Genomic DNA, 16,949 nt, shown 5'->3' with positions numbered 1-16,949 from the left:
TTCACCTTTGAAATTTGTAAACATTTAAAAAACATAAATTTAAACCAAACGATTGTGAATATACTGTTACATGTAGCCTAGGTCTATCTTCTTACACAAAAGACTCAATGACACAGCAATATAGGGGATATGATTTTAATCAGATTTGTTCCCAACAAACCTAGTATGTGGAATATATGAGCAAATGCCTTCTACACAGATCATCATGTTTCATGAATGGCATGGCATACACAGGAATTGGTTTGTCAGGCATTGTCTGGGTTATAACATTATCCTGCAGACGGGATGTTGTGATAACTTTGCATATATGGTACATACTTCCACTGTGGATGTCACATAAGATTGGTAACCCTAGCTCAAAGGTCACAATGCTTTCTCAGAATAATGGACTGAAATCTTATTTCAGTATAAGGTATTTAGCCAACTTGTGATTGACCATCTAGTAATCATTAAGATTGTTGAAACAATTTTGTAAAGCATTATGCATCTTGAGTGCTGCTTTATCAGAAACATTTGCTAAACTTCATGAAGGTGTTTTTGAAAGAATTACGTTCTGACCCCACAATTAATAAGGGTCATCCAACTTCAACTTACCAAATAAGTTTCATGGTCCTAAGTGAATATTATGCAGACAAAGTTTTCCAAACAGGTTTGGCTGTGACCTTGACCTTTGAACAACTGACATAAAAAACAATATGATTCCTTACTGGTCAAGGGCGATCTATCACTGAAGTTTCACGGACCTAGTTCGAACTGTTCCAATGTTATTCTGCATTTTTCGAAAAATATTTGCGGTGACCTCGACTTCTGATCTGCAAACACTAAAATCAGTAGAGTTCCGCCAATGGTCAGAGCAATCTACCTCTGGAAGTGCATGATCATTGGTCAAACCATTGTTATTTGCAGATAAAGTTTTAACAGATCATTGAAGGTGATCTTTAACAACTAACAGGAATCACTTTCATCTACTGGTCAACGGCAACCTACCCCTAAAGTGCATGGTTCTAGATCAAACTGTTTTGACAAAGATTTTTTAACACCGTTGATGATGATTTTACCTTCTACTTACTGACCCCAAAAGCAAGCAATAACAATCATCTACTGGTCAAGGGCAACCTACCCCTAAGGGCAGACAAGACACCCAGGAAAAGCTGGACTTGTACAAATGAGCACACAAATACAGATAATCACCTGACAATGCAATCTACTAAAACAAACTCTAAATACCACTCTAACATTTATTCAAAGTAAATGTGAAATAATTTGCATAACAAAACATACAATATATATGTAATAATATATGAAAAGGGTAAAAAATGAACAATTAGCAATGAAGAAGACGAACAGTTGGAAGAGCATATGGCCAAATGCTTAAAAATACATGTACCGGTATTAAGAAGATATGTTGATTAGGGTGCAAAATCAAATTCCATTTTCACCTGTTATAACAGAAAAGTTGTCAAAATGTATATTTGTTTTGAGCTTTCACCAAATTTATTTTTTCAAAAATGTACAGGTTACTTTTTTTTAAAGGTCGTTTATTACAAAAATTAGCATAAAACCTTATACTGTGTTGTCATTTCATTGATGTTAATCTGTTCTAGTGAGTATTATTCAACCAAAATGCTTTCTTCAATCTATACAACAATATGTTACAAGTCACACAAAAAAGTAAGAAAGGGAGGATTTCAAGGTTTCTTGAAATCTATTGAAAAAAATCACAACAATTCAATAGCGACAAATGATAGTTAAACTTGGCAAACATTCATCAGTCTCTTGCAAACTGTAGCAATATGGCTTATATATGGACCATTCAATTTATAAATTACTTGCAACAAAGAGTCTCAGTATTTGGTTCACAAGCAGACTCTATGAAAAGCTCAGTGAAACACCATCGACATAGCATAATGACAATTCTTGAAAGCTGTACTACCAACATGTAGTCCAAACAGAGGGACCATACATGTACCATACCAGTAGGGGCGTAGATCTCGGACAGCTGTAGACCTCAAACAGCCATGATTTACATACCATACAATATCTTGGATAAAAACATTAAAGAACTGAACCTTATCAAAATATATTCAATTTTCGGCCATCTACAACCATTTCTAAATGCTTTTAACTGTAATTTAAATATACATGTGTAAATTTCTGCTGAAGGCATAGTAGTTAATCATTTGCACACATGATAACACAATTTACAGTATTTTGCACGCAACAAGATTACAAAAATTAAATTCTGATTTTCTAATCAATATTATTTTTATATATGTTGGTATTATTTAGTAAAATCTACATGAATCATTTTCTTTATTATTTGTAGCACAATTCAGCTGTGAAACCATAAAATGGCATGCCTATTTGTGAGAATAATGTTAGAACTGATTTTACTTTCCAGATTATTAAAAAGAACAATTCAGATAGTTAACACAGAAATGCAGTGTTAATTTACATTTGAACTTCTATTCTACATGCTGGAATGTAAAAAAGGTGATTTAATCTTAGCATTATACGCATACATGATAGTGTAAACAAAAAGACGAAAACAAATCTTTCATAAACAAAAAAATTCTGACAGTGACTATGTATGTTTGGACCTATGGATATTCCCTTTATTAGTCTCAACTTGCATTCCATTCTCAGCAACTCAAATTCTGAATTCAAAATGCTAACTTTTCACAATAAAAATATCAACTTTAACATTAAAGTTAATTTACTTACTAGTATAGTATAAATATATTGCACATCTTGTTACTAGCCCATACAAAATTTACTCCAATCATATAGATTGAAACAATTTACTAGACACAAATGGGAGCTTCTGTGCACCTGGTTAATTGTTGGAGATTGTTTGTCAGATGGGTCAACATAACACATTGTATTACACATACACATGCTATTATGTATTGACAAAATTGAATCACTTAATTGGTCAATTGAATGATAAATGAGAACAAGTGTCGTGTTAATTGTCTTGGGACCATGCACCAGTTTTTAAATACCTAACTGGCAGCCATAAGTTAACAAAACATAAATATTGAAAGAATATTATATTTGGCTTGAATAGAGGTTTATCTTAAACCATAACTGCTAGTAACTGACACCGCTAACATGTAGTAGATAGCTATTTATTTTCAACACTGGACTAGCCAACAAGATTCCCACATCTGAGGGCAGCAAAATGTTTACAATTAATAAAAGTCCTACAACACTTTGTGCTACATTTCCCGTTTTATTTGAGGTCATCTTGGTTAATTCTTTTCTTGACACGTAGCAGCATAGTGGTTGTCCATTGGTCAAGACGGGAGATGGAATCATACTCCTTGATGGCGTCCGTGAACGCATCAGCATCTTCGTCTTCACACGCCTGTACCAGGCTCTGTACGGAAATAGAAGGATTACATTAAACAGGGAACAACAAACTATTTGCAGTTTTCATGCCATACTTTAAAGCTGCACTCTCACAGATTTACCGTTTGACAACTTTTTTATTTTTTTGTCTTGGAAAGAGAAATTTTTTGCGTAAATATCTGCAAACCAATGATAAAAGATTGCTGACAAAAGATCAGATCGTACATTTTCATATTTCTGTTCGAAAATTAATGTTTTATGGCTTAAACCATAACTAACGGTTTAAGAAAAATGCATAAAATATCAATTTTTGAATTTAAATATAAAATACAAAAATCAGCAATCTAATTTTTTGTCAGCAGTCATATATAACTGGTTTCTATGGATTTTCACAAAAATTGGCACGTTCCAAGTCAAAAAATAAGAAAGTTGTCAAAACGTTCAACCTGTGAGAGTGCAGCTTTATCCCAAAGATGTACTGTTTATAACATTTTATATAGTATAATTTAAACGTGTTACTTTTCATATTAATTGCAGAAGGCATGAAGCCTGAACGTGAAGTTTGTCACTTGCCATTGTCCTTTTGATATGTAAAACAACATTTTGAACAAGGCAAGTGTTTTATTCAAAAGTTATACTCATTAATCTGCAGTTCAATCTACTATCAGACTCAACAAACATGAGAACACTTATGATGGATCTCTTATTAATTTCATAGATCAGCAAATGCATAAATATCAATCCAATAAAATGTGCATGCTAAAAAGAGAAACCATGCGTAAGTTTTTTTATAAAAATGTTTTATACTAGTTGATAATGTACAAAATGGGCAGTCCCGTTACTTACCTTGAGCAGTTTACACTCGCGCGCGTCAGCGAACTGTGGAAAGAGTTCCTCATATCTCTGCAGGGCCTGTTGACAGTTAAGCGTGTCCACACATAGGTGGCTCACTGCCGCGCGGAAAAAATGGTCCTTTGCACTGTACTTGAGCAGTGAACTGTCCATACAAGACATTGCAATCTGAAATACACAGTAATACCCTGTCATTAAGGGATTATTCTTTAGTACTTTTTGGACCCTTGAGTGAGTTTTCAGGCAAACTAATAAGACATGTTTTGGTCAGTTTTTTACAAAATAGTTTTATGAGCATATTCAATTGATAGGACGCTTAAATCTGGTAATAACTGCCATGTGCGGTGCACTTGCACACTGTTAAACATGAAAATATAATGAATCAATGTGATTTGTTAGTCCAGGGTTTCCTCCATTTGTAATATCTATATCAGAGTGGTTTGGCATCATGTTAAATCTAACGTTGCTGCGGCAAACGCTTTAACTGATGCACTGTATAAAAGCATCAACCAGAATAAGAGCTATGCAGAGCAAATGCCAATGCTTTTCTGTTGATGATTTTTGTTTTCAGGCAAACAATGGACATTATTAGCTAATTTATTATTAAAGCAAGAGATCTTGTCTCTGGCACCATGTGTACCAAGTTTTAATTGAGTATCTAAGGTTTTAAGTTGGAGCCAGGGTTTAAGTTCTTACACATTGACCCAGATGTTGTTGACCAGGGCTTCATAAAATGGACTATTTATCAGTCTGGACTGATTTCGACCACAACCGACTGATTTCAGGAACAGAAAATTGTTTAAAAGTTACAAACTGATTGATGGCTTGCCTATTGGACCTACCCTAACACTCCAATGAAAGTGACAAGATCATAACCATCAGATTAACGTGACTATCTGCTTTGTTTCCGTTCAATGAACACTCAATATCTTCTAATTGGGAGATATCTTTTAATAGGCAGACACTTGTAATTGGTCCAAACACGTGGTAGAGCGCAGGAGACACATTTTACTGACTATATAATGCATATATATTGGATATTGTTCGCCGTGTTATTTTTTTCAATGTCCGAATTAGAACCTACTTTTTTTCTTACGATTAGACTTTGTGTATATACAGGCTAAATGGCAATTTTGACAATGATGTCTTTGACGGTGATGACCATGACACAAAGGCTACGATAAAACCTACTTTTTTTCTTACGATTAGGCTTTGTGTATATACAGGCTAAATGGCAATGTTGACAATGATGTCTTTGACGGTGATGACATTGACACAAAGGCTATAGCTATACCTTAATTTGTCATTTTCAAAAATCAAATGAGCTGAATATTTATGATTTACCTCCTCATATATTTGTATAGCCTGGTCATATCTCTCGAGCTGAGCTGCATACTGGGCTACCTTCAGCAGACATTTATTAGCTGAACTGAAATTATAAAACAGCATAAATTGTGTAAATATTCTGATATCTATGCCAGCTTTAACACTAACACTTATAATTATAGGTTTCGGAATCTAAATTGTCTAATGGCTCTAAACACAAAGGTGAGGCATTATGTCAATCGCATGAACAAATTTTGAGATATGACCAAGTGCTCACTTGCCGAAAAACTTAAACCAAACCTTACTCGTTCAATCAAGGGCCATAACTTGTTCTGAGATTCAATTAGATTTAAATAACTTTCTGAGTGCCCTCAACACTTTGTTCAAATATAATGACAATTGCATAAACAATTTTTGAGATTGATCATAAGACACAACATGCTGAAAAACTTGTCAATCAGGGAATAATTGTTTTGTTGAAGATCATAAAGAGTTGTCAAACTTAATTGTCTGATAACCCTGAACATCTGTGTGCAGTATCAAGTCAATTAAATGAACATGTTTTAAAATATGAATAATAACCCAACTTGCTGAAAAAGAGTCGCCACAGGAGTTAAATATCCCTTCTTATTATTTGAATAGTCAGACTAAAACTGATGCAAATGCAAAAACATGACTCGCAGAGATGAGAGAATGACAAAAGAAGGTATTTAGAAGTGTGGGTTACATAACACCATTACATCCTACTGTGGTACCTGTTTGACTCCTCCCCTTTATAGTAGTCTGCAGCCTGCTGGTAGCTGGAGATGGCCTTGTCCATATCAGCAAGTTCATTCTCATAAATCTCTGCTATCGAAACATGATGCTTTGCAGCAATGGTGAACCGACCCTTAACAATGACAAGGTATATCATAAGATTTTCCAGCAAGTTTTTATTAAGTACTTATATGTACTTCATGTCAATTTTTCATTTATCAAAAATTCAACTTAAATTAAATATCATTGTTTTTATTGTACAAAAAACTTCAACTATAAGCTATATACAGTGGAAACTCACTAAACCGGACAAGGTCCGGACTGGGCAAAATTTCCAGTTTAGTAAGGAATCCAGTTTAGTGAGGATTTGATGTACGGAGCAAGTTTACTCAAAATATTAACTGGGTTAACCTTTAAAGGCTTTTGTCCTCTAGGGACAGTTCAATTCTCCGACGTTTAGACGGAGGTTGAGACATGATTAAAACACTTGCAAAAGTGATAAGCATAATTAAACATTTCTGCGTTTTTATAATCATCTTTTTTCCAAGTCTTGAAATAAAACAATTCGCATAATTTAATGCTTGTTTAGTATGTTTGATAGTTTAATTAACGCACCGCTCTAATTTGATTCAATCATAGAAGTCTTTAGATAAAACAACCCTCCAAAATGATCACTAAATAACCGTTTCTAGTTCTTTATTTTCTACAACAAACAAATTAATGTTTCAATCAATTTTCTTTTCACAAGTTTGATTATCGTTTGATTATCCCGCGACAGTCAATCCACAGCGCAATCATCATTATCGATTATTGAGTTAACACAACATCACAGGTGTAATATTTAACGACGCACCGACTGTCAAAACAAAGTGACACGCGATTCGCGAGTTCCTAATACACACAATTATTTTGACATGTTTGAACAAATAAACGTCCGGTTTTGTGAGGTACAATTACGTTGACAGCTAACAAATTATTATTCGATTTTTTGTTCGGTATCCGGAATTCCGGTTTTGTAGGGATTTTTTTACATTGAAAATAGAAGGGTAAAACCGGGACTCTGAAAAAAGTCCGGTATCCCGAGGATTCCGGTTTTGTGGAGATCCGGTTTAGTGAGTTTCCAGTGTATATATCTGTTCTTGTTAATATAATAATGATATCTTACCATATCTGTGTATATTTCTATTGCTTTTCCTAAGCAGTTTACTGCCTCTAGAAAACAAAAAAGTTTCCATTCAACAAATATCAGAGCAGATGTTACATGGGAATCTTGGCATATTTTTTTGTAGTTAAACATTCAATAATGTCAATTGGTACAATTGGACTTGATGGAAATAGGTTACCAAACTATATAATTGATCTTCATTGAAAATGTAATTGGAATTAATGGAAATAGGGCACCAAACTATATACATTGTATGATAGGCACCTAAATGGCAGTTATCACAATTTGAGAATAAAACGAAGAAGATATTGCATCAGTGGTGGAAATTAGCACAAGCCCACAGGTCCTGCACTGGTAGAATGTTTAAAGGCTTATTCATTTAAATATCAAGGTTTCATGATTTATTCTTTTTAGTACTAGTGTAGAATTTCGGACTATTTCTTCCAAAGTTCTTATTTTGATATCAGTTGCATTGCAGAAACCCCTAGAGAAATCTCAAAATATTTTTGTCAACAATTAGTTTACCTTGAGGGTCTGCCTTCTTGTATGCTCCACCGGCATCTACATAGTGTGTGGCTGCCTCATGTTTACTACCTAGTTGCAGCTGCAGCTCTGATGCACGGCAGAAACATTCACCAGCACCTAAAACAGAACAATTTAAATGTGTATCAATTAATTGGTTAATCAATGTTTTACATTAACAGTCTTAAATCAATAAAAAGATTAGTCACATGCTTTACTGGAATTTACGGTATTGGTTAACCAAATGATATGACCAGTTTAAACCCATGACATTTGACATTGAGACAGATGGAGTGGACTGTGGGTGCTGTGTCAATGAGGTGACTATAACTTTCCTTCATGGTCTTTTGGAGATAGGCAGCTGACATTAAATCTGTGGCTCAAACCTTTGAACTTAAACCTTGACCTTGAACAGCCTTGGCAAATCTGGAGTGTGGGTTCTTCATGTTATGTTGTCAACATTTTACCCAAGTTTCATGAAAATCCTTGAACGGGTTTGGAGTTACAAAGCGGACATGAAATCTATGACTCGAACCTTTAACTGTGACCCTGACCATGAGCCAGCAAGTCTGTTATGTGGGTTCTGTATGTCATCTCGATGCGGTGAACATTTTATATAAGTTTCATGAAAAAAGTCATGAAAATCGTTCATAGCATATTAATGAGATATGGAGCAGACCCAAAATCTATGACTCAAAGCTTTGACATTGGATTGTGATCTTGACCCAGCATGCCTGGAATGCAGGTTATGCACGTCATCACCATGTGGTGAACATGTTACATTTGATGAAAGATAGGGATTGAACACGAAAGTGTGACAAACAGACAGACATACGGACAGACATTCGCGCTAAAGATAAAAATATGAATGTATACTGGTATTGTAGTATGAATCTCAAAAACAACAAAGATGTTAAACCAATAAATGCATTTGTGTCAACCAATCTCAACCTGGCCATTTCTTTGCCATTTTGAAGGAGTTTGCTGCTCGTACATACAGATCTGCAGCATCCTCTACCTTCGTGGACCCACTGAAAGAAAAAGAGTAATGTTTGGTGATGAGACAAAAAACAAGTGCTGAAGTAGGACATCCCGTTCACCTTTTCGCCGCTTCGTCTTAGAAATGAATACAATAATGATTTTATATATATATATATGCCTGTCATAAGCAATAAAAAAGTCAAATTTAAAAGTAAACAAAAAATTCCACAATGCAAAAAAACAAACAGATTTTCAATGACTGACAAAAGAATATAAGCCTTCGTTGTGATATTCAGTTTCAACTGTTTTTTCTTTTTTTTAGTAACAGTGACCGTGACCCTAGGGGCCCCGCATGCAATCCTATGGCAGTCCTCCATAAACTCATGAATCCTACATACCAAGTTTGGTCACAATATGTCACCATTATTAAATTTATTCAGTACCAAATGGTAATCTATTATTAGTAAGTTAACATAGACCTTTACCCTAGGGGCCCTAAACATAATCCCAAGAAAGGGCTCAATAAACTTTTCCTATATACAAAGTATGTTCGCATTATAACAACCCGTACTCATTTATACATTGAGTACCAGCTTTTCTATATTTTTTGTAACATAAACCTTGATCCTAGGGCCCCAAATGCAATCCCATAAAAAGTCTCCATAAACTTATTCAGTACTAGCCATTTTTCTATTTGTTGTAACAGTGACCTTGACCATGACTCTAGGGGCTTCAAACACAGTCCTATGAAAAGTCTCTGTTAACTCTTTCTATATACCAAGTTTGGTCGCAATATGTCAACCCTAACTAGTCATTCAGTACCAACAATTCTTTCTTTTTTAGTATCAGTGACCTTGACCTTTATCTAAGGGGCCCCAGATGCAATCCTATGAAAGGTCACCATAAATTCTTCCTATATTCCAAGTTTGGTCACTATATGTCAAACCTAACTTAAATTATTTGATATTATAGGTGAGTTTGACACTGCCCTCCTATCTTGGGAAGGCGTGCACAATGGTATATGTCATTCTAATAACCAGGTTTTACTTTCTAGAACCTGGTTAAAAATATAAAAATGTGCCTGTCAAAAGCAATAAAATAAAAAGTACAAAAGAGTAAGAAACAACTTGAACCAAACTTTTTAAGTTGATCAAGGGCCATAATTTGGATTAAGTCCATATGGACTTATGTAACCTTAAATTGTGTGTAGCCTTACACAACTGTGTTAAGTATTATTATGTCAATTAAATGGAGGGTATACATAGAACTGAAGTAATTAGTGAAGATCCCAACTTGCCTTAAAACTTAGACCCGACACAATACGCCCTTAAACTTAAACCTCAGATCGTGAGCCAATCAGGGATCATAACTTTTATTCAAGAAAATATGGAGTTACATGTATGTTACCTCACGTGTGATAGTCCTGAACATCTGTACGAAGTATTAAGTGAATTGAAAGAAGGGTATTGGAGTTATAAGAGAAACTGCCATCTGGCCCTTAAACCTAAAACGACACCGGGGGACAAGCAGAAATATCACAAAAAAAATAAGAAGGAGTTAAATATATAGCCTGTCTGGGGCTCAAACTACAGTACATTCAATTTTGGTGTTCGGACATATTTGTGGGCCAATGACAATCAAGGATATATCCCATTTACTTCAGCACCATATAATGTAGAGCAGATTTGACAGAGAATACAAACATTTATTTTTGTAGACTGTATATTGTAGGATTACATGATTGGTATGTCCTCTGTTATACATAATTTGCTGCTTCCTCTGCACATGAGCAATTCACTTTAACTGACAACTAAGGGTGCCATTGTCATGAGTGTCAGATGTCTAATCAGCTATTGAATTATATTGACAAATATTCAGTTCACATTTTAAATATTTTTGTGAAAATGTTCAAATGAATATTGAGCATTCACATTAGAGGTACAACCAAGTCTACTTCTGTTATTATTTTCTTTCTAACAAGCAACCAAGCAAGCACAATTTAGTAACAAAATGTGCTTTTTGGTATTCATTCTAATATGTAAAAGATCAGAATAGTGTAATTGAAAAGAGCATAACAACATTATGAATGACAAAATTAACGATGTCATCCAAGTAACTGTATGATGCAAATGTACCAAGGTTATAACATTAATCCTAATATCTACATTTTGTTAATTTCAAATATAAAAAATACTGTCACAGTAAACATTCATTTTTTCAGTGCTTTTTCCTTTTTGTACAACCAGAATAAATCTAATTTCTTTTATGAAATATTCAAAAAATGTGGCAATTTATCATGGCATGACATTCATTTACTGATATAATTAAGATTTAACTACTGGGCAATTTAACTTTTTAAATTGCCCAGTAGTTAAATCTTAAATAAATCAACATATTTGATTCACAAGCTCCCTACTCCATGTGGTAACCACATGACTGCATGGAGTGTGGAGCAAGTGAGTCAAATATGTACAAACATTGATAAATTTAAGAGTCCAATTTGGTGTTCTTCAGAAAATGATGCAATCTTTCTCTGCCTGCGGCCTCAGTGCGGTCACTCCATTTTTGTTATAAATTGCTAAAATCTTACATATACTATAAGTATCCAAAACCTTCTCTATTTACAATAGTATTCAATGTAGAACTGCAGATCAGCATCTTTCATCTATCATTTTAATTCTTTTGATACCGACGTTCTCTTTTCAATTATGCACCAGTCAATTGTAACCACCCCTCTCCCCCCTGTCCGGGGGTATACCGGGGATAGTCGGGGAAATGAGCAGTGTTTTTACCTTTCTGGTGGCCCCGCAGTATCGGGTGAATGTGGTGATTTTGTCTTTGTGCCAAATACAGCGGGGAAAGGGCCTTACCTAGGCGTTCTTGGGGTGCGGGGGCATTTGGCGGGGAATTTTACCAACAGATTGTCTCCGCAGAACCGGGATCTAACCAGGGCTTGGCTGGACCGAAAGTCAAAGTCCCTGCTATTCCCAGGACCTGGAGGGGCTGTGGTTACAAATGACTGGTGCATTAAAAGCAGGTGTGTCATCACTCCACAAGATATTCTAGGATTTGGCATGGTAACGACAAAGTATACTTTGAACGCATAGAGTCGCCCAAACAAAAAATGGTGAAGAATCTGTTAATACATTAATGTATTAAGTACATGTATGATCAATATGTTATAAATGTTAAAGAATACATTTCAGCTGTCGGCAGATTTTCAAGATGTGACACATAGATTGGTGCCTTGTGTATATGGTCATATTTTAATAAACTGCTGACAGAATCACTGCACAGCACTGTCAGCATTACTGTGACTGTGGGAATCATCCGCTCATTTAAGTTTTTACCATTTACCTACCCAAACATTGAACCAAAAAAACTTTTGGAAGATTTCAACTTCTTTTCCGCTTCCTCCATATATTGAGAAGCTTTTTGCTCGTTGTCTGCCATTGTTAATATGGTGAAATATTGTTTGGATTTAAAATAAATATGACATGTCACTAAAACCACCTCATTATTTACAAACTGTTGCACATGCGTAGTAGCTATTTCCTGATGCAATTTTAACAAACAAAGATATTTTAGTACCGCACCTAAGTAACAGTAAACAAAAAATAAAATTGAAAAGTGTTGTGTGCTACCTAAAGTCCATGTCTAAAAAAAAATGCCAGCTGATGGAGAACTGCGCTTCACTGATTTAGTTGTATGTTCCACTCATATGCTTTATAGGTCATATTCAGTACATGTCACTCCAGACCATTAGGTCCACCAGGGCTTATAAAGTGAAACAGTTTTAGCTCAAGATTTCAAGATTTGTTTGTATAATCAAGGGTATTACAATTTACATGAATCATTTTTTGAATGTCATTCGATGTTATTATAATATATGAACAAAAGTGTAGTTAAAACATAAAAAAAACATACAATATACATTATGGATATTCATTTCAAGACCTCCGACTCTACAGACATCTGCACGAGCTCGGCCTCTCGGCGAAGAACTGGCACGAGTCTGTACGTAGAATCCCAGTCCACTCCCTCCGACTTTCTGATTAAGACAGTTGTGCCACCCTGGAAATATAGAAAATATATGTAGGGCCACAGCATCCTTCGAAGTTGAATACGCCGACTCTATGACGATAAGTCTCAGCTAGCCCCATGCTCTGTACATGCCGCCAAACCGCCTGGGACCAATGAAAGGCACACCCTTTCATCATCTTTCCAGGAAATACCTCCCTGACAGCCAGCCAGGCAGCCCGCTTAAACAAAGATTTCTTTGGACATGCCACGTCATCTGGGTCACGGTGCTCGAGAAGAACTTCTTCCGCAATTGTCATTGCCGGCCATTTATCCCTATATATAAAAATTTTAAAATATTTTATTTAATTTTTTTTCGCTATATATTTAACTCACCGTCCGTTCTAGCGTCGGCATGTAGGCATCTTCATCTTCAACTGTAGTGGATGGCTGCAGACACAGACGGCACACAAAAGTCAACCCCGCCTCATTATTTGTCGCCTCCCGATACATAGCAAGGGAAATTCCTGAATAAAACATTTTCGTGAATTGAAAACACGAGATTAAAATACATTATCAAAATTTCTATTTTCTAAAACATGTTGTTTTGTGTATTACTTACCACATATCTCCAAGGTGACCATATATACCATACAGTCAAACATTAACACCTTTACTGAAATGTGTGAAATGCGTGTCAATGGACCCTATGGCATACATGTCATAGGGACTTATAATAAACACCCAATAAACAATACCAAATACAGAACTTTGTAATATTTCTCTACATTACATACGTCTTTTCATGATATATCTACATTTAAGTGAAAAGTGATTTTTTACATGCTTCATAAAAATTGAACGCAATATACCTGTTCGGCTATACATAGATTGGCAATTTATAAACGACGTATACCGTTAAAGCCTGTATATTAAGCCTTTTACTGCAATATTCTGACTTCCAATATACAAGTTACTTAAAAAATAAAATTGATCCACCACTTCTCAAATTCCTCATAAATTGTCCAACAGGTTTTACAATATGTATTATCTCAAAGTCTTACCTGTTCCGCAAATGCGGTGTTGCCAGCGATGGCAGGTATCACATTCCACAGCATGCTGTCGCGGCCTTACTTCCTTAGAACACAATATGCACGGAAAACTCATTACTAAAGACATATGTAGGACTAATAAACTCATCTGGAACATAGTTCTTTAATTTATACATTTGAACTTGATTTACTCTATTTTGAGTATATTATTAAAGATGTCACACATACATAGTATGAATATATCTTTTTCACCCTTCTTCTGCCTAACACTACTTACCGTGAAATATCAAAGACACACCGCAACTGATAATGTGAAACGATAATTATCACCTCATTAAAGACAAATATCAAAGTACCACACCCTCAAACACAATACAGGTATTTCCTTTTATTTAAATGTAGGCCTTTCTGGACCAGACCTTTCTAGACCGGCCCTTTCTTGTACTGGGCCTTTTTGACCCGACTCCTAACAGCTGTATAGCTAGATAGCTAAAATAGCCTATTTTCGCGAAAATAACATTTGTCTACCAAAATAGCAAATGAAATACGTGTTGCGCTAGTTGAAACATTTAAATCAAACTGATATTGTAGATATGTATAAATACGATGAAAGTATGTTTCTTGGTTGGATATCATGACGACAAAATCAACATTTATTCAAATAATGAATATGAGGTGACGAAAACTCTTATGAAAACAACAAAACACTTACGAAAATAGCAAATAATATATGTTTAACGCTAGTAAAAATAATTAAATCGACATTATATTGTAGATATGTATAAAAATGATGAAAAAGATGTTTCTGTGTTTGATATTATGACGACTGTAGACATCCTGACACCCTTAAATTTGCTTCAACATGCCTTATTAGGCCAATACAGGCGACAGGTCATACAACTTTTGAACGCTGGCTACAAGTGACAATAATTCACATCGTCATACATGTCCTGTAAGACACACATGTATTGAGGACCATGCACAGGAAATGAGAACTGTTTCCGCAAACCCTTTAAAACCTGTTCTATTTGAAGATCAGATATGTAGAGTCATAAATGGGTAATTGTCTAAGCTTGTCACAATTACCAATCAGCTGAAAGGTGGGGGGAGTCAAAGCCCCGACTGGCTAATCAGCAATCAGTATCTGCAACAGCATTGCTGCAGTAATTTTGTTCTTGGAAAAATTGTGGTATTTTTTCATGCTGGTGCTAAATTTACTTATCACTGGTCATAGAGGCTCCTGTAATGCGTTTTTTTTTATTACTTTCTTTTAAAACACAACCATCAGATTTCAATCACTTACACTAAGGAATGTGTTTTTGAAAATCTCCATGTTATTATAGGTCCATTCTAGGCTTTGGTTAGTTCATTTCCAAATTAAAAAATAGTGAACAGAGCCAGGGTATATTAACTAAAGACTCCTGAATACTGCTCATTACCCTATAATTACAGCATAAATGTTGGCAAAATGATGGCTTTGTATTGAAATATAACCTAAAATTAAAACAATCTTTTTCTTTTTTTAAATGTTGTCAAATTCTGTGGCAAGTATAAAGTCTGTTTATATGCAATAAACTATTTTGGTATATGCCCCCAGTGGCATGAGCGATAAGGTCACTGTGTACAGACCAAGAGGTACAAAGTTTGAATGTTACTTTTTCTGTGTTATCTTTCTATCTTTGTTTATTAAAATATTTTACATTTGATAAAAGCATAAATATAACTTATGGGGTTTTAAAACATGTATGTTGATCTTAGTGGTATGATTTATTTCAGAATGTGGCATGTATGGGCAATATTGACAGTGTGTGTAACTGAAGTTTTGTGTATGTTTTCAGAGGGAAAGTGTGCACAATCAAGTTGGATCCTTGCCACAAAGGCCTTGTGTAAGAGATGGGATTTGGAACGCCCTGTTAGCTGGGTTTTTTATTGGAGGCGGGACATATTTTGTCAAAGGTATATGACATGATTTTTAGCTTCACTATTCGGAGAATAAGGAGAGCTACATGTATACTACTCACCCTAGCATCTGTGTCACACCATGGCATGGTAAAGGTTTTGCATGTACATGTCAGCATCTTTATGTCATAATCTCACCAAATACATCATGTATTGCATTGAAACTTAAGACATGTGTTCCCAACTATCCAACCTTCTTGATTAGTCAAGTTAGATAACTCTATCTTGAATATAATACAAATTATTGCCTATAATTTTTCCACTTAGAAATTCTGTTTAAGGTTTTGCCTGTAGTCTTATCTGATCCATGCATGATTCACTAAACTTTTCAATCCTTAAATTAATAAGCAGCATAAGTCGAGGGCACTTGGCTCTGTAACAGCTCTTGTTAGGCCTAAAAAAAAAAATTAATTTTAATTTTAATTGCTTTTTAATATGTAGTTTAAAACCTTAAATACTTATACAGAAGATAACTTTAACACCATTCTCCAATGATGAAAATAACATTCTTATATAAAGCCTTATAAAAAAAAAATAAAAAAAATAAAAAGCCTACCTACCCTACCTATTTTTGAAAAGGATGTAACCCTAACCAAACAATTTATTTTTTTAGGCCTTATCAATAAAAACTGTTAATCATTTTCAAATTCAATTGAATTGGCCCTGACAGTACACATATATCATACTTATTATAATTGCATTTGTAATTTTTATCATATTGAATTTATTTGTCCATTTTAAGCTTGTATGTTATTAAAAATAAGTTGAAGTAAACATGTTGGCAGTGGCATCATTGTGCAAAAACTTTTATGTTGACCGAAACGCAAATGCAAAAACCTTAAATGATATTATAATGAAACAATTGTATGCATATTGCCAGAAAAAAGAAGCATAATGTAAAGCTAAAAATCAGATTTTTATAATTTAGTTAAGCCCCTTGTACGACTGAAAAAAACGTGCAA

General features: G+C 34.7%; 1 protein-coding gene across 1 annotated transcript; it reads right to left on the bottom strand.

The window, feature by feature from the left end:
- Positions 1-1,224: 1,224 nt before the first annotated feature.
- Positions 1,225-12,498, bottom strand: LOC128209407 (alpha-soluble NSF attachment protein-like). Its single transcript, XM_052913430.1, has 8 exons — positions 12,318-12,498; positions 8,927-9,006; positions 7,979-8,095; positions 7,454-7,500; positions 6,288-6,421; positions 5,551-5,635; positions 4,201-4,374; positions 1,225-3,382 (listed from the first exon to the last, which is right to left on the bottom strand). The coding sequence occupies exons 1-8, from the start codon at positions 12,407-12,409 to the stop codon at positions 3,236-3,238; spliced, it is 876 nt and encodes a 291-aa protein (XP_052769390.1). The 5' UTR covers positions 12,410-12,498; the 3' UTR covers positions 1,225-3,235.
- Positions 12,499-16,949: the final 4,451 nt, after the last annotated feature.

Source organism: Mya arenaria, chromosome 11, assembly GCF_026914265.1.
Source record: "Mya arenaria isolate MELC-2E11 chromosome 11, ASM2691426v1".
Taxonomy (NCBI): domain Eukaryota; kingdom Metazoa; phylum Mollusca; class Bivalvia; order Myida; family Myidae; genus Mya; species Mya arenaria.
Note: the sequence above shows the minus strand (reverse complement) of the source record. Positions and strands in the feature narration are given on the sequence as shown.